This window comes from Triturus cristatus, chromosome 7 (assembly GCF_964204655.1).
Source record: "Triturus cristatus chromosome 7, aTriCri1.1, whole genome shotgun sequence".
Classification (NCBI taxonomy): domain Eukaryota; kingdom Metazoa; phylum Chordata; class Amphibia; order Caudata; family Salamandridae; genus Triturus; species Triturus cristatus.
In genome coordinates, this window is record NC_140590.1 from 584,222,352 (window position 1) to 584,240,732 (window position 18,381).

At 45.3% G+C, this 18,381-nt stretch overlaps 1 protein-coding gene across 2 annotated transcripts in view; it reads right to left on the minus strand.

Annotated features, from left to right (window-relative positions):
- The window catches only part of CA10 (carbonic anhydrase 10 (inactive)), an 812,800-nt gene that overhangs the window by 598,962 nt on the left and 195,457 nt on the right, over positions 1-18,381 (minus strand). The window contains exon 1 of one of the 2 annotated variants that reach the window (XM_085614411.1): positions 14,348-14,401. The exons of the other annotated variant lie outside the window; for it this stretch is intronic. Coding sequence (XP_085470537.1) covers positions 14,348-14,378 — 31 coding nt within the window. The 5' untranslated portion in view covers positions 14,379-14,401. Of the gene's footprint in view, positions 1-14,347; positions 14,402-18,381 lie in introns of those variants that run through there. 2 annotated transcript variants of the gene reach the window in all.

Here is an 18,381-nt window from a genome sequence, read left to right on the forward strand (position 1 = left end):
GCGGGGCCTTCGGATCTGTTCGTTTAAGAATCGGAATTATCGGTGAATTACATACATTGGAGTCTGTTTCCACAACCACTCCTTGGGCAATGAGCTCGTCAATGATTTGCAGTAAAGCCACTACAGCATCTGGTGGTAACTTGTATTGTCGCATTCGTGGTAGTACTACTCCTGCCTTTAGTGTAACTCGATATGGTGTAATATTCATGCAACCGACATCAGTAGGGCCTTGCGCCCATAAATGTGTAGGTAAAGTCTGCAATCGGGGATCCATGTCTCTAGACACATAATGACCTTTGAAATCACGTAAAAACAATCTTACTCCTTCCGGAGAACAACATATTATAGCTCCTAGAGCTTTCAGTGTTTTTATACCTAACAAGTTTTCTGGACATGATTTAGTAAGCAATAAATCTGTAGTTCGGGTCAAAGGTCCTATCGTAAGTGGAAGAGGCTGTGACACTTCATTAACAATAGGTTTTCCTGAAAAACCAAGGGAAATATTCTGTGAGCCTGAGAGGGGTGCCCCTGGGACTTCACTACGTTTTATGGTTGTTCGACTTGCCCCTGTATCGAGTAAAAATTTTCTGTCTTGGCCTAATAGTTCACTATGTACATAAGGTCCTTCTTGGTCTACAGGGACCTCGATAAGGGGTAAGTCAACTTCCCTCTCTAGGCTGGTTCATGCGTATCGTTGATAATCAGGATAGTCGTACTGTGCGGTCTGGTACAGCTGTCGTGTCGTGGTTTGTGTGGCAGCAACAGGCAGCGCTGGTGCAGCTGGCACAAACTGTATAGACTGTGGTGGAGCTGGCATGGACTGTGCATGCTGCGGGGCTCCTTGTTCATTCTGATCCTGTCTAAGTGGCCGTGGTCTTTCCTGTGTTTTACCTGTGGCGATATTACGCTTCAGGACTGGGCAATCGTGTATGTAATGTCCTGGCTGTTTACAATAGTTGCATGTCCCTTTTACAGGACCTGCTGAATCACCGGAATGTGTTGTACCCTTTTTATGTCCTTCAGCTGGAACTGTCTGGGAGACTAGCATTTTCATTTTCGTGTCTTTCATGCGTCTCTGTTCATGTTCTTGTTCCTCTCTAATTCTATTGTGATGATACTGTAACATTTGTAACATTTGTGATGGGGTGTTACCTTGCCAGGTACTCTCGAATTTTAATACTCTATTCTTCACTTGAGGCAAGGAATTTTCAACTAATTTTGTCACAAACAGATGTGGGTATGATTCGCTACTTGCTTTTATGCCACTATTTATACCAAAACATTTTTCAAATCGGGCATAGAAATCACTAGTGTTTTCATCTTGCTTTTGTTTACAGGCTGAAATTGTACCCCAGTCTTCCTTCTTCGTAGTTAATAAACGTGGCAGTACCTGTACTAGTAAACCTGGTAGTGCTTTAGTTTTATCCCCAAGTCCTGCTCCTGCAGTTCGGGCCTTTTCTTCTGCTTCTAATGCTGACCATTCTATCTTTTGGTCTCCCACCTCCCACTCTTTTTCCTTGAGTTGTTCATAAATGCCAGCAGGCATTAATACCTTTAATATTGTCATAATGTCGGGATAGGTATATTCTCCCATGAGTAACATGTCTTTAATTTCTCGGTGGAATCCCGCTGGGTCTTTGTCATGACTGGGTACCACTTTCTTCATTTGTAACAATTCTATTTTCGATATGGGCGTATATACAAATACACGTTTAAACTCATTGTCCTCGCCTTTTATTGGGTGTACTTCTCGTAAGGGATTCTGTCTGTCCATGTAATACGTGGTTATTTCCTTGATGGGCAGTGGGACATGTTCTGGGCATACAAAAAGAATGTACTGCTTTCTTGATTCTAGTATTTCTTTAATTAACTTAGTACCTGAACCTCTCCATCTATTCGTGAGTAATTCAGTCAGTATTTCAGGTAAGGGACCAGGATCTGAATGCTGACTCTGATATAGTATAAGGAGTTGTTGAATCATATAAATCCCAGCTAAACGCTGTTCATCTGGGGTGAGATTCAAAAATGTGTGGGCTACTGTATCATCACCATACTTTCCGGGACTGTCAACCCAATGAACGGCTGACCTGGCTAATTCTTGTTCATCCATAGAATCGAGAAAATGATAACCCCTTCGTTCTCGGAGTAATTTGTCAGCGGCTTGGAACGAATGTTCGGGGGACCTTATATTTATTATAGGTGTTTGGAAATTTCTGTTATTATCTGGACATATCGGACGTATCGGGTCAATAAAACATCTAGTACTATTACAAGATCTTCCTCTACCTACATAGGCTATGGTTTCTGACTGTCTTGTGGGCAGTCCTGATCCTTCCTCCTCGCTTTGTTCGAACTGGTCTACCGCTAATCTTTCTTCGTGTAGGCGTTCTATTTCTTTACGGATCTTTCGGCACATGGCTATTATACAATTTTGCTTATCATGTCTCCCTTCTGATATATTCTGGCTCCATCTGGTAAGAATTTGCATTGCTTCCGGGTCTACCCCCGGTCGGTCTTGATTTCTGATCACACAATTTATAAGGAAACGTAACAGTTCCCCCTGTATCTCCACTTTCTGGTATTCCATAGCTCTGTTAATACATTCTGAATCTCGCCCTGTTTGGACAAAATGGTATATATTATCTAGATGCGCAGTCATTCCGGGTAACTTCCCTAGATACACCGCGGCTCGTCTGATACGTAATGATGCCATGATCATTTCGTCCTCTTTGCCGGGCACAGGGTCATATCTACAATCTATAAGAAGTTCCTTAAGCGTGCGGGCATTTATGAGTTTGGGGGTACGTGAATGTGCTGACTCTTGGAAGGTAAGTTTATTTACTCTGGGTGGCGTAGAAAAAATGTTGGTAGCACCTCCCGTAGCCCCATCTGGGGTATCGGGCGTGAAAGGATTCGTTGAACGCGACACAGCAACTATAGGTGTGGACACAGCTATAGAAGTAGCTGTAGGAACAGATGTAGGAACAGATGTGCTTGCCGGAACTTGTGTCAGGATTTGTGGCTGTAGAGATACAGATACTGGATCTTGGCGTTGAACCTCCCTGGCAGGCGGTCTACGTGGGGCGGGATTAGCGTACTCGGGAACTGCGTCATCTAAATATGAGGAAAGAAAAACATCTTCTGCCGTTCTAGGATGCCCCTTAGGATGTATTTTTATTGGAAATAATGGGGGTGGCAAGTCTTTTGGTATTTCCGGAGTAGCCTTAGGTAATCCCTCGGCCAGGAGGGGATACATACCATTCATAAGGGCATTTCTTTGTCTGTCTATTTGTTCTGATTTCACTCGTGTACCTTCTTCAATTAATAGATTTTCTCGGACTTTATTTGAACTCTCTTTATTTTTCTCTTCCTGTCGGAGTGCTTTTTCTGTACGTCTATGAGATTCTTTACGCCATAACTCAATGGCGTCTTTCTGTGACTGTCTGACTTTCCTTTTCCATAACTCTTCCTCTACTTTCATGATGCACTCTGCATCCCAGGTCCCAGCTGCGGGCCACCTCTGACTTTCTGGTAATTCCTTGGTGTAGTCTACCCATAAATCAAGAAATAATATAGCGTCTAAGCCATGTTTATGATACATGAAGTACCCTGGAGTGTCCCTAGGAGGAATAGGGACAGCTTCTTCGAGTACCCCTTTTCTTGTTGTGATCTGTCTTAATTTCGAAAAGAGCGGCATATTGAGAACTGATCTGATACTTGATCTTGAACAAACTTAATACAAATAAACACAATAATGAACAGTCATTCACACCACAATATGCAGAACGTATTTAAAACATTTAACGTTTAACATTTAACTGAGCAACAATGATGATGATGATCTAAGGAAAAACTTAATCACTAAACATAATACTCGACTTTTTCTGAATTATTCTGAATTTATATACTTGATATACTAGATATACTGCTAAACAGTACAGATACACTGCTGAAACAGTGCAGACCGGATTTGTGTACCCAAACCCGTCTTGACCGGCACAACCTATGTGCACGTCAAGAACGCCTCCCCAGTAATGGTACTCACCGGGTAGCTCGGAAACGGAAGGCCTCGGAACGGAACTGAACTGGACCGGACTGGACTGGACTCGACTCGAAAACTTCGGACACTTCGGGACTGCGGAAACCTGGTGGGCCTCTGTATACCTCGGATCTTGCTCTCTCAGCTAGGCTCTGGTCGGGATACTTCGCACTTCTCACCGCCTCGTCTGGGTGTTGATCGCAGCCTCAGTCGCCCCCGCTTGACCATAGGGAGATACAGGAAATCCTGCTGGTACGCGTTGTTGTCCGTCCAGCTGTGGCAGGAGACCGGGCCTGCAACGCACCGCCGGCGCGTGAGATGAGAAAGTGTCCCTGTTCGGGCGCCATTCATGTGGTAAATAATTTAATTACCGGGACTTAATTTGATACAGAAACATAATAAAAATAGCTCAGTAAATAAGAGGCAGAATCCGTGGTATTAGAGGTTCGGAATGGGCTTTATTCCAATGGTCGATTCGAATCGGTTGCTCCAAGTTCCATCACCACGAAGGTTCAGGAAGTGAAGTACACACATTATTGATAATTAATCACTTTTATACAATAGGCATTACAGTGAAGCAAATACAAGAGGCGTAACAATTGATAGTGTGGATAATATATTCATGCGTAGCAAAAATAGGCGTAACTGGGTGTGATTAAAGAACGTCATCAGATGTGATGTCATAATAGGGTGGTTCCATGAAAGAATTTCGCAATGTCAGCAGAAATACTTGGCAGAAATGCGCGCGCAGCAGCATGACGTGTGATTGACGTGCAACTAGGGGGTGAAGGGGACTTGACATTTAGCTCTACATGTGGCGACAGAAGTCTGGAGGGTCAAGTCAACCTAATCCCAAATCATATCTAACATCCTATGTTTAAAGAACTATGTTATCCAGAAGAGAGGTCTTCTTAGAGTAGAATCTTATTCTATACTGACTATACTGACTGTTAGTGCGTGTACGAGCGTCTAAGTGTCTACACTAGATGCGAGGGCGGAAATCTTCCATAGTAATAGGGCTATGAATTACTTGCATAAAGACAGAGAAGCCGGGCCTTTGCTCGGTAGCTGGAAGAATGTTTACTTAAACTACTAGACAGGAATGCATTGGGCAGGGAACGGAGCAGATAATTTCGAAGGTGAAATACAGTTTTTGGCAGGCAACAGGCTGATGTCAGGCTTCGTGAGCCGCGCAGAGAATGAGACAAAGTTCATGGTCACAGATGCAGGCTCAGACTGGAGCTTTCAGAGGCAGAAGGCAAGAAAAGCTTGATGACAGAATCAGGGCCTACTTGCCTGGACTGTAAAATGGCATAAGTGAACCATATAAAGCCGGTGGCCTTTCATACTTAGGAATGGAATATCCGGCCTATTCATGGCGGATCTGAAAGAGGACATGTTGACGGTGGACGCACATGTGTTTGCGTCTTCATAGCTGGAACTGGAGGGAACATACATGTACTTCTGATTCATATATGAAACCGTTGGGGTCCAAGATAGGGGACATAACTGATCAGAAAAATCCATATTTCCACTTCCTATGCAGTGAAAATAGAGCTGTTGGTATTATTTCACTGTAAAAACACACCAGTCTGGCTATTAGGCATGTCTGACTCCTTCACATAGACTTGTGGGCTTCAGGGTATTACTCTTAGGTTTCTTAGTTAATGTCAAAAAGTAGGCGTTTATGCATGCCAAAAATGGTTGTAGCCTTCTTCACAGCAATGAATGGTTGCAAATACCTCCTCCTGAGACATACTTGTAAAGCCACTCATTTAGCTGGTGTAAATCTACACTGCAGTGACAGGCAACTTTGTACTAACTGTGCTACTGCCACATCACTGTACTGTGGCTTTACCTTTATGTTAGGCAAGTCAAATGGGAATAGCCTATCTATTATCATTTTTAGATGGATGATCACATGCACTGGGTAATGTTTTCAGTTTCTCAGTGCCTAAATATGTCAACAATCCAATGTTTAGATGCAAAGTGAAATCTGGGGATACCATGTGAAAGGGGGAATTCCCTACAAAAATCACTAATGCATTATCCAACTAAAACAAATGCCATTAAAGTTAAGTAACAGCAGGCAATGACATAATTGTGTGTAACACCATTGCTGAGTATGTAGCAGGCCAAATTTGTCCTGTAGCATCTCAAAGGACTTGAGTTTGCCGCTAGAAATCAGGTGCGTGAGGGGTAGAATCCCAGCTTTATGCCAGGGACCCCAGTCAAGTATGCACCACCCCCGCAAGTGAATACCAGTATTGTTCCAGCGGGGATCCTTTTCATGGGGATGCACATCAACCAAATACAGCTTGTGATTCTATATCCAGGTGGTATAGATGACTTTAGCTTAGGGTTAGGGGATCCAGAGGCTGGGTCAGGATGATAAAGGACCTATAGTCCCAACGAGGCCTCTTGGAGTCTGCGTCCTATTGTAACCCATAATGGGGAGTCTTGGACTCGAGGGTGCATGTGCGCCATTTTTGTCAAGTGTGAGGCTAGACAATAATGATCCATAGAGTGCAGGCCCAGTCCTCCTGCTGATCCATCACCTTAACACTTGGGGTCAGTTTAAAGATATGATGTCCGGGTTCCACAATCTTCTGATTCACCACCTCTACCCCCAGCTGCACTTGGCTAGCCTCAGGATTTGCTCTTGCCACTTCCAGACCCCCTAATTCTCCTCCATGACTTATCGGACCTTTCGAGCTGACTCGTCATGTCCATCATCTGCACGTCGCTGCCCTTGCAGCAGCCAAGATCGGCATTCTGCGACATTGGCATTCTCTACAACTGCTGTCACATGAGGAATGGCTCGTGGAAATGTGCAAGACTTCATACTATGAAAAGGTCATTTACAACTTAATGGACAAAGCACATATTTTCCTTTTCAAGTGGTCTCCCTTTCTGCAGTTTGCCCCCCCCAATTCACCATGACTCTTGATTCTGTCTTGTCATTGTCACTGCACTCCCCTCTTAGCATTATTATAGTTGGGCTTCATCTGAATGATCCATTTCCCAATTTTATATGATTTTTGTGTCATCCTGAAACCATTATAATTTTAGCATAAAATGATTTTTCGAGAACCACAAATTGAAGAATGACCCCATGTTCTGCATGCGGGTGTATGATTATTTTCATTATGTTTCACATAAGTAAGTGTGAGAAATGTGGTTGTTGGTTGAGTGGGGTGGACCAGCCACAATCCCTGCAAGGGTGAACCACTAAAGTCACTAAATTAACCTTTGCTTAACCTTCTGGTAGCTTCGCACAAAACAGTGAGGCTTAACTTGGAGGCAATGTGTGAAGTATTATGCAGCACAGAAACAGTAATAAAATGAAAACGCAACACAAGAAAAATACCCCAAAATGGAGTACATTTTAATAAATTATTTGACACCAAAAAAAACAAAGATCCAATCAGTAGAAATGGAGTGATGAATTTTAAAACATTTCTTGCTCGAATGTGAATTTACCTTGAAAAAAATAAAAGACAAGAGGCATTTGGCAAAACAGGGAACAGTTGGTTTAAATAAGTGCCGTGGACGGTCGAATAGTAGACAGAGCCGGGGTCTGAAGACTGTCTCAAAGTTCATTGGTTTTGGCCATCATTTTATACATTTCACAGTGTCATAAAGCAATTTTGACATTCTTTTAGACCAGGAATCTGGGCCTAGTTTCAGGTCCATGAATCTGGTCATTTGATAAGAAGCACAGGTGGGTCTCGACCTTTGGTGGACGCAATGTGGGGCCAGTGGGTACGTGTCCAAATGTCCGACATGGGTAGCGTGTGATGACTGCGTGTATTGTGCATGCTGGGTTCTGATTAGCTGAGTGTTCATAACTTAGTGTGGCATCTGACTTTAGGGTGTTTTGGGAATGTGCGCCCCTCTGGCCAAACATGTTTTATAGGGGCCAATCTCTTAAGACCATTGTGGTATCACTCCCTATCTGTGGGATTGATCTAGGATTTCCTGTTCGCTCGTTTGTCTAAGGGTTATGTGTCACTCCACCTGTGATCTGTTAATTAGCTGCTTCAGGACTAGGTTGCAGGGCCTGCCTGATCACGGATTTTTGACTAGGGGTTGATCGGAAGCTCATATCGGATGGATTCGACAACAACGATACGAGTTCATTGTTATACGTACACATATCATCGCATACATTGACTTCGTATTTTTCAATATTAACAGTTTAAGATAAGAAATAATGCCAAAAGATCAAAGCACCAACTGCAGACAACTAGTTGCACAAGACCGGTTCAAAGTTGAAAAATATGCCCGACCACGATCAAGTGCAGGTCAGATGCAAGAAGTGGATTGGGCCTGGTCAGCGCTTACCTTCAGAAGAAAGTGGAGCAAAAATTGTCTGAGAAGGTAAAGTTCAGCAACTCAAAGCTCCAGCCTGTGTCAAAGGAGGATGCACTGTTATCTGGGAGTCAGTGGACGAAGTCACAGTGAAGATTTCCATGTTCAGACTTATGTCTTTTTTGGAAGTTGAAAATGTCCAGCGGGGAGACGAAGCAGCAAGCTGTTGCAAATCATTGCACCACAAGGCTGAATACCCCATCTGTGAAGAACTGATTAACAGGTTTTGCTGTTGCTGAAAAGAACGTAGCAGGAGCTGCTTCAATGTCAGGCCGACTGGTGACCCAACTTGGGCAGATCGATAGACAGGTGGGACCCTGTCTCATCTCGGTTCTCAAAGCAGTTTTGAGCTTTTGACTCCCAGGTTTGGGAGTTTGGCTATCTGGACATCCCAAAAACCCATTTCCAAGGTTGCAGAACTGGAGAGGCAACACTTAGAGGATTGGGACTCACTCAGGCTCAGTCCAGGAGTGGGTTCAAGATGGTTGGAGACTTTTCTCTCCCTGAGACTCGGATCTGAAGGCCAGCCAACTAGCCCTTGGTTTCACTCTGTTAGTCCTGGGTTCAAGCCATGGAACAAGGCTCAAGCAGTAGGGCAGGCCTCTGAGGGTGCAGGACAGGCTTCAGGCATTAGACTAGTCCTTCCATGTGTAGCAAAGCAGTCTTCTGAAGTGCATAGCAGGCCACAGCAACAGGCAGTCCTCTAAAGGTCCTTCCGCAGGTCCACAGAGTCAACTGCAAAGTGGGTCTGAGGGCTCTATTTTGATACTTGGTGTCTTCTTTGAATAGGGAGGGGGTTCTAGAGATTAAGGTTGAAGTGCTTGGAATTTCCTGACTCCTGTGCCCTGTCTCCAGGCACAACACACTAGTGTGAAGTTTTTGTGAAGGCAGGGCACAGTCTATTGATTTACAAGTGGGGCTGTGCCCAGCTTAACTCCCTCATCTTGCCAGTAATGGCCCATCCAAGCACACCGAATCTCCTAAAGTGTGGCTATCTGGGAGGAATATATAAAGTCCAACTGCCAACTACATCCAGCCATGTTGCCTAGGAACAGGATGCAGGCACCAAATAGCTAAGGCAGGAAAATGCCAACTGTCTAAAAGTGGCATTTTTAAACTTTCAACTTAAAATCAGACTTCAACATTAAAAAGGATTTCAAATTACAATTTCTCAGACACCAAACATGAAATCTCTATCTGTTACCAATCAAACTTTAGAGCTTATTCAATAAGGCATTGTTGGATCTGGCCCTTTTTGCAGGGCTATCCCCAAACCTTTTGCTTTCTTCCTCCTATTTGTCTGACTTTCATTTTGTTGGCCTTAGGACTCTGGGCCCTTTCACACTGCTAAACAGTGCTAAAGTGCATGTGCTCTCTCCCAAAAAACACAGTATGATTGTTTTACACCTGTTTGGCATATTTAATTCACTTGTATGTCCTTGTACAGTGGTATCCCATATACCCAGGACTTGTAAAGTAAATGTTACTAGTGGGCCTGCAGCACTGCTTGCGCCACCCACAGAAGTAGCCTTTCAAACTTCTCAGGCCTACCACTGCAGAGCCTGCATGTGCAGTTTACTGCCACATTGACTTAGCATTTAAAAGTACTTAACAAGCCTTAAACTCCCCTTTTACTACAAATCTGTCACCCCTAAGGGAGTCCCGAGGCAGCCCTAGGGGCAGGGTGCTGTGTAAATAAAAGGTAGGACATATGCCTTTATTGTGTGGCATGCCCTGGTACGTACAAACAGCCCATTTGATTTCTCACCACTGTGAGGCCTACTTCTCTTATAGGCTATCATTGGGGATCCCCTTATATGTTTAAGTGGTAATTACTGATCTGAAATGAATAGCGCTGCCATGTTTGGTATATTTACAATGGTAGTGATAAATCCGGCTTACTGTTGTAGATGGATATTCTATTACTATTTTAGAAATGCAACTTTTAGAAAGTGGGCATTTCTCTGTGTTTATGATGCCTTGTGCTTTGTAGCCTGACTCCAGTCCACGTCTGGGCCTAGATGGCGGCTCCATTTTGTTCATACTTTCCAGATAGCCATCACACAGGAAGGGTTGGATGTGCTAGGGTTACACCTGCATGCAGATAGTCTTCCTGGGACAGAGAGGGGCGTTCACACTTTACATTTGTAAAGGCTGTGTCCTGCCTCACTCCAAGGACTGATTTACCCCCTACTGTTGTCTGGGGTCAGGTCTGGGGTTGAAAGGGAGTGTTGTGCACTTCTAAGGTTTCTTTTGAAGTCACACATACATCAAAGACATTTTGGAGTATAAGTACAGGGGCTCTGAGCCCATGTTTTCAGAGCACTTTTGGAACTGGAACCGAACCTCTGTCAGAAGGACTGCAGCGCTACTCAAAGGACGGATCTGGACTGCTCTTCTCCTGTTTCCCTGCTGCCTGCTGCTGGCTGGGTGGCCTAAAAGACCCACTAGATTGCTTTTCTGCAGTTGCCCTGCTGCTAACTGCTCTATGACCCTGTTTTACCAAAAGGACTGTTTGACTGCTAGGAGGTACCGCCATTTGAGCTTTCTGTCTTGTGTGCTGGCCTGCTGCCTGTCTCCCTGCTCTTGTGACCCCAGTGCTCTCCAGGGACTGGGCGGTTTGCCCCCTCCCAGTTCTTTTGAGACCTTTGAGGATTCAAAAGGTGTATTCAAGACAGATTGTGCTGAATGCTTGATGTCCCCCTGTGCCTGCACCAACACCTGTTCCAGCACGTAGAGCGCTGTTTATGGCTTTGATAAGCATTTCGTGCCATCTTTGAATTACAAGCAGAGGTTTTCCTTAATGATCTCGCTTATCTGAGGTCTGGTGCCAAAATTCCACACCACACATTATGAACCCCTCAGTGTGGCCCATTATTCTGGTCCCAGCACAACGAGCAACATTGAAGTCTGAGAGACGCCGGGTCCTGGGTGATGCTAGACCCTGCTTGCTTTTCCACGCAGAGAATGCCGCATCAACCCCGGAGAAATGGCCAGAATTGCTCCACTCTGTTTCATGTAGTGTGGCACTGGGGACTTCTTTCTTAGGTGATTATTCATTCCCCACCCTAATGGAGGGCCCCAGGGGAGTTGTGAAGCCACCCTGCACTCTTTCAAGGATATTGGTGCAGCCCCGGGGAAACACTGTAGTTGCACACACTTGTGCCCGTGGGACACACCTTGAGCCACCGGGCATTCTTCTTCCTTGTTTTAGGGTAAAGTGGCTACATTTCTCTGTTATCGTGATGGCGGGGAGGACCGAGCGTGGTTTCGCTGCATGGATCCTGTACTTCATTCCTTCTGCTGCACCTACTTTGGATAAAGGACTTTTGGAGGCGCTTGAGCTTTGGGTGGAATTGTGAGGTGAAACCTTGATGGAGGCCCCCAGTCAGCCTAGGGAACTGGCCACCTTTGTAGAGATTACTGGAATCATTATGGTAGGAGCGCAGGTGTCCTCTAACTTATGCTATGGTGATTATTTACCATATGACACATAGAAGGTGTGCAGGTGCACTGTGACCTACATGTTTATGGTGGTATTTGGTGATTCCTGTGCTTCTTTCACAATCCGATGTACACTCTATGATCTAAGTATTCACTATGGTTACTGATGTGCTTATGGTGATCTTTGATGATTTATGTGTTCTGCATCTAACCCAACACCTGCATTTCATGCCCTGATGTGATGATGTATGTCATTTTGATTCTTGCATTGTCAGGATAATGAGTACTGACTCAGGATATGCATAATATGCTTAGTACTTATGAAGCATAATATGCTTAGTACTTATGATGCATGTCGTTCTGGTCTATATTTTATATACAATATACACTTTACATATTTTTATACAATCCTGTGTGGAGTCTCTTTTGTGGTGTAATCATTGTGTTTCTGTGTGAGTGTGTTGCGCAAAAGCTTTGCACATTGCCTCTGATGATAAGCCTGATTGCTCTGAGCCAACCTACCAGAGGGTGAGCACAGGTTATCTTTGGTGTGTAACTTACTTGCCCTGACTAGAGTGGTGGATTCTGCTGCCTGCCTTAGGTGCATAGCCTAGCCAACTAGGAACCCCATTTCTAACTGGCATCCCTATGTTATCCTATGGGAGAGATAAGCCTCACAGTAATAAAAAACAAACCCTGCCCAAGTTGATTCAGCAGTTTAAATCTGCCTTCAGGCTGCAATAGCAGACCTGGGATAGGATTAAGGGGCTAAAGTGGGTGCCACAATAAGTGATGCAGGCCCCCTAGTAGCATTCAATTTACAGGCTCTGGGTATATGGCATATAACTTTAGTATGGACTCACAAGTAAATTAAATATGCCAATAAGGTGTATGCCAGTTTTACCATGATTTAGTGAGTGAACACAAGCAATTTAGCACTGGTTAGAAGTGGTAAAATGCACAGAGTCCCAAGGCCAACAAAAACAATGATAGCAGAGTGACCCGATGTATGTTAGCATCTAGGCCCATGGTAGCAGTATTGTTTTAAAACTAAACAGGTTCGTGCGGTCGTAAAATATGCTGAGTGTAAGGAGTTGAAGGGATGCCTTGGCACGCAGTATATGGGGGGGTGATGGCCGAGAACCCGCGGAGCATGGCAGATTCCAGGAGGGCTGGGAAAAGTTGTTTGTCATTCGGGGCCAAATAGTTGGAGCTCTCTTAGCTTTGAAGGGCTGAAGCACTCAAATTCCATGCGCATAAGGCAGTGTATCAGAGGCTGCCATATACGCTGGAACTTCTTGTCCATGTGAGCTAAGCTATGTGACAACCGTTCCATTGCCAGAAGGTTCCATACCTTAGAAAACCACTGTGCCACTGAGGGAGGTGATGTTTGCTTCCAAGCGCATGCTATGAGTTGTCGCGCAGATAATAATAAATGGCTTATGAACGCCCAATCAGCGTGTGCCATAACAGTGATGCCAGGAAGACGTATGCCTAAGACAATTGTGTGATGGAGCTAGGGAAGCAGGAAACCTATGACACCCTTAATATTTCCCAGTACCTGCTTCCAGAATCTCACTTTTCATGACCACCATATTGGCACACAGTCCCTTCCTCCTGTCCACAGCGCCAGCATACACTGGGAATAGTGCGATAAATAGCAGCTAGACAAGCAGGCGTATGATACCAATGGACCATCAATTTATACGCAGTCTTACGTGAGGAGAGGCTGCGGTAGGTTTTAGGGATATCTCGCCACAGTGTTTCCCACTGTTTGGTAGTATTCCCCCTAGGGTCACAGAAAACGGTTGACTAGGTGCACACCTAATTCTACCATGTTTCATCGTTGTACTCAGTTTAGCGTGCAAGCCCGGTGTCGTGGTCTGCCCAACCACGTGAATTGTGACGACACTGGAAAATGTGGGGCTTACTGACACCTCACTCCGGACGCACAGCGTTATGATGCATAAAGAATGCCGAAAAGTTAATCAAGTTCAGAATGTTTATTTAATTTAACCATTCCATATATTGCATTGTTCAAAGTTTGTTCAGTCGCATGTCGGACACTATGTTCACTTTATAATCCTTAATGCTGTAGATGTGCCATTACGTGCCTCTTTCTATAGCATGGAACGCTACATAGATGCTCCTTAATTCAATCGATTCCGTTACCCAATGCATTTCGTGCCTTTCCTGGCACTTCGTCAGGAGTTATTCTACAAATTTAAAACATAACTATTAGATGACTGACTTGTATTTATCAAATTTTACAACCAATACGCAACATATCAGATAAAATATGCTTGAGTTCACCCCGTCTTCAACATTTTTGCCCGCAGAATTCATGCTGATAATTTCACCTGTTAAATGCCCCATTCTTTCTATAACTGTCGATAATCCTCAAAATCTTTTTGACCTGTCTCTCTCGCCAAAATCATCTTGTCCATCCTTCGTGAATCTCCCTTCAAAATAGATTAAACAAGCCCATACCTCGAGTGTTCTGATGACTGCCTCCATCCATTTTCAAACCAGTGCTGAATACCACACTCCCTCCTCCTATTATCAACACCTGTGTCTTGTTCCCGCCTATACATATGCTTCCTGTTCACACCCCCTATCTAATCAAACTACTCGGCCCATAATGCACAATTGCTGTTGTCAAAAAATAAAGAATGTAATGTGCTATCTTATATTTTCACATTAATGCGATTTCTTTACTAATATAATTTATACTTTCCTTATTTGTGTGAATTAGCTACCTGCACTTATTCAATCTATTATATGGTATCTTCGGTCAAAGACGATATTAAGGCACCCCGTATTTAACACAATATAGTTGTCTATGATGATTACACCAAGCATCAAATTATCCTCAGGTGAATTATTATTCCCCCTAGGGTACCATCATGCCAGGCGGTTTCATAGCTATGGGTGCAGCTGGGAGACGAGTGTTGCAAGACCTGGTACGTTTTAGAGATCAGTCCCCTAGTGCCATCGTAGGCGCCTACTAATTTCTGAAAAAGAGAGAGGGGGCGAACAGCCGATGCATGTACCCCTGGGTGCAATGACCAGTGCCGCAGCTGGAGGTATGTGAGCCTTATGGTGGCCGGTAGGGCAAATTCCTTCCTAAATTCCTGGAAGGACTCATAGCATCTTCAGTAAAAAGGGTCTGGCAGTCTCCATCCGCCCAATTAGGATATGTGGACGTCGACAGGTCCGGGTAAAATCAGGGTTGCGCGCTATGGGTATATTAGGAGATGGAAAAGTAGTGAGCCCCCTCTTCAGGGCTATTCTATCACAAAGTTCTAATACCGTACTGGTCGGGGTTGCGACGTAAGTGCTACACAGACGGTCTTGCTAGGGTAGCCAGGCAAGGTGCCAGAGGCTGAAACGCCACCGCCCGTCCATGTGAAACCAGAGCTTTTCACTTTTGCACCCAACCCACTTGGAGATATATCTCAAATGGGCTGCCAAATAATATTCCAGCAGGTTTGGGCTTGCCAACCCCCCTCTGTTACGCGGTCGCATCAGTAGTGAGTGGGCTATGTGAGGCTGTTTCTCATTCCATATAAAGGCGTGCAGGTCCTTCTGGAGGCGCTGGGTGTCCTCCTGTGGGATCGCTGTGGGCAGTATCTGTAAAATATACAGGACTCGCTGGAGGATGTTCATTTTAATAGTGTTCACATGCCCTAACCAGGAGATAAATAGAGGCTTCCACTTCAGTAGGTCTGTCAGAATCAAACAACGAAGAACTGACCAGTTAACACAGGACCATGTGGTGAGGGTGGGGGTGATTTGGAGGCCCAGGTACCTGATATAATCCGACGACCACTGAAAGGGGACTATACTCTGCAATGCTTGCCCCTCTGGACAGGAATGTTAAGGTTGAGGATGAACAACTTAGTCATGTTAATCTTGAAGCACGAGACAGAGTCGAAGGTCTGCAGGTGTTCTACAACGTTAGGAAGTGAGATGGTGGGCTGAGTGAGGGTGAGAAGGTGAATCTGTGAACAGGTTAATTTTATGCACCTGGCCACCAAAGAGTATACCCTTAATCCCATTTTAGTCCCTACTGCCAGAGCAAACAGCAGGGGTGAGAGTGGGCATCCCTGCCGTGTGCCTCAGTGAAAGGAGATCAGACTTGTGGAGCTCCCATTCACCCAGATGTAGGCGGTCGGGGTCATGTGCGACGCCATGATTTTAGTCATAAAGGCCTGTTCAAGACCTATCTTGCATAATACTGCCTGAAGGTATGTCCTATCCACCCTGTCAAATGCCTTCTCTGCGCCAAGCGAGAGAAGACAAGCTACTAAATGAGCTATACGCCAGACGTTGACAGCCCCTTGTTGTTGGCAAATAAAACCCACCTGATCGGGATTGATAAGGCCAGAGAGGAATGGGTCGGGGCATGTAGCTAACATTTTTGTAAAAAGTTTGGCATCCATGTGGAGAAGGGCTTTTGGGTGATATTAGGAGCATTGTGCCTGGGTCTTTCCCCACATTAGGTATGAGAGAGATTTCCACCATGGCCATGGTGAGGGGTGAGACCAGTGTCTTGTGAGAAAGAGTTAAACAGGCATAGGTGGTGTTCTCGCAGCTGGGGAAGAAATAGGCGGTAAAAAAAGTACCAGAAGCCTGTCTGGTCCAGGAGCTTTGCCTGGAGGGAGAGCCTGTACTGCATCATGTAGTTCTGCTGTGATTGGGCCGTCTAGAAGGTTAGAGTGGTGTGGAGGTAGGCGCTCCCAGTCACATTCCGAGAGGAATAATTGTAGCATAGTGGGGGAGGGAGCGTCCCGGGAATACAATTGCTGATAATAGGTCCGAAGTTTGTCTTTCTTGGCAGTCACCCAGCCTGTGCTCCCTACTTGTATTTTAGCAATGTGTAACTTAAAGCGCATGTGCCGCAGGATCTTGCTGACTTTGTCGCCACCCTCATAATATATCTGACGTAGGGACAGAAGAGTACGTTCTGCTTTACCTGTGCGTTGGGCACGCAACTTACCATGCAACAATGCTAATTGCCTTTTGGGACTTTGTGTGGGGTCTGCCTTGTCCACGCGCTCCAGCTATTTAATCTCAGCTGTAAGGTTAGATTCTACCAGTTTCGCCTCGCTTCCCTGTGCTATTGCAATTGACGTTATGGTGCCCCTGATGGTAGCTTTAAACCCATTGCAAAGGGTGTGAAGGGAGGTTTCAGGTAGCGCATTAAAGCAGAAATAATCAGTGATTCCTTTATGTAGCTCTTCTATGTCCCTTGGATCGCGCAGAAGATGCGGGGTAGACGCTAGTGCAGGATATGCTCAGGGTGGGATGGACCCGTATCCCAAGCGAGCTCCAGATGTGTGTGATCAGAGATAGAAATGTCTGAGAGCTCCGCTGTATGAAGGAGGCAGAGGATGGAGGGGGTGACAAAGGCATAATCTATGCAAAAATAGGAGGCATGTACATGAGAGTAAAAAGAGTAGTCCCTGACCCATGGATGTTTATAACGCCATGCAACGATCAACCCACAATCCTCAATGTCCCTCTTGAGGCTCGCTGACCAAGACCCTGCGGTCTGGTATGCCACACTACTTCTATCTAGGGAAGGGTCCCAGACCAAGTTAAAGTCCCCGCAGGCTGTTATTTCGTCTCCCACCCCCTCCAGTTGCTTCTGCAAGATAGGTCGGATATACGTGTCTTGGGAAGTGTTCGGGGTGTACAGATTGAGCAGTGGCAGTTTTTGTTACCCTAGAAGTAGATGGAGGAGCAAGTAACAACCCTCCTGCCCCGGGTTTCTTTGACTACAGAGGTATAAAAGCTGGTTTTACAGCGGATGCCCACTCCCGACGTTTTAGAGGTTGTGTATGCCCAGTGTAGCTTGGGTATTTTGGGTGCATCATGCGGTGTAGATCGGTCTTTACCAAATGGGTCTCTTGAAGCATTTAGAACATCTGGGTCATGGTGCAACACATAAAGCCATATTTATTTCCACTTTTTGGGGAATTTAAGCCCTGTACGCTGAGGGAGAGCAGCTTAAGATCACCCATGGTGTGTGTGGGGATGACAGGTGCGCTTGGGTGGGCTGGGAGTGGGACGAAGATGTGCAGACTGATCAGGATGGAAAAAAATGTTCCAGCTTCCTATGCCCTCTGGCCTAGCGGGGGTTAGGCCCTGCTCACTTGCTCCCCATGTTTGTCCCCCTGTGGTAGGGTTATCCCAGGACTGGATTTGATTTGCCATGCCCGGAGCCATCCCCCCCGTCTAAGACCTAAACAATTCCCTTGCCGTTGCTCAGTGTAAATCTGTGTAAGACCTGCAAGAAAAGAAAATACAACAGAAAACATCAGGAGACCAACAGGGTCCAACTAGGACTTTTTCAAGATACGGAAATCGGCTCCAAAGCGCTCCAGTCCCGCTGGAGGAGTCACCCTCTATAAGAAAAAGTCTGTCGGAGGTGGCCATTGGCTTCGCAGGAGGGGCAACGGAACCCAGTCATCAAGGTACCCTGTCTCCCTAGGGGCCCACCGATACAAGTGATAGTT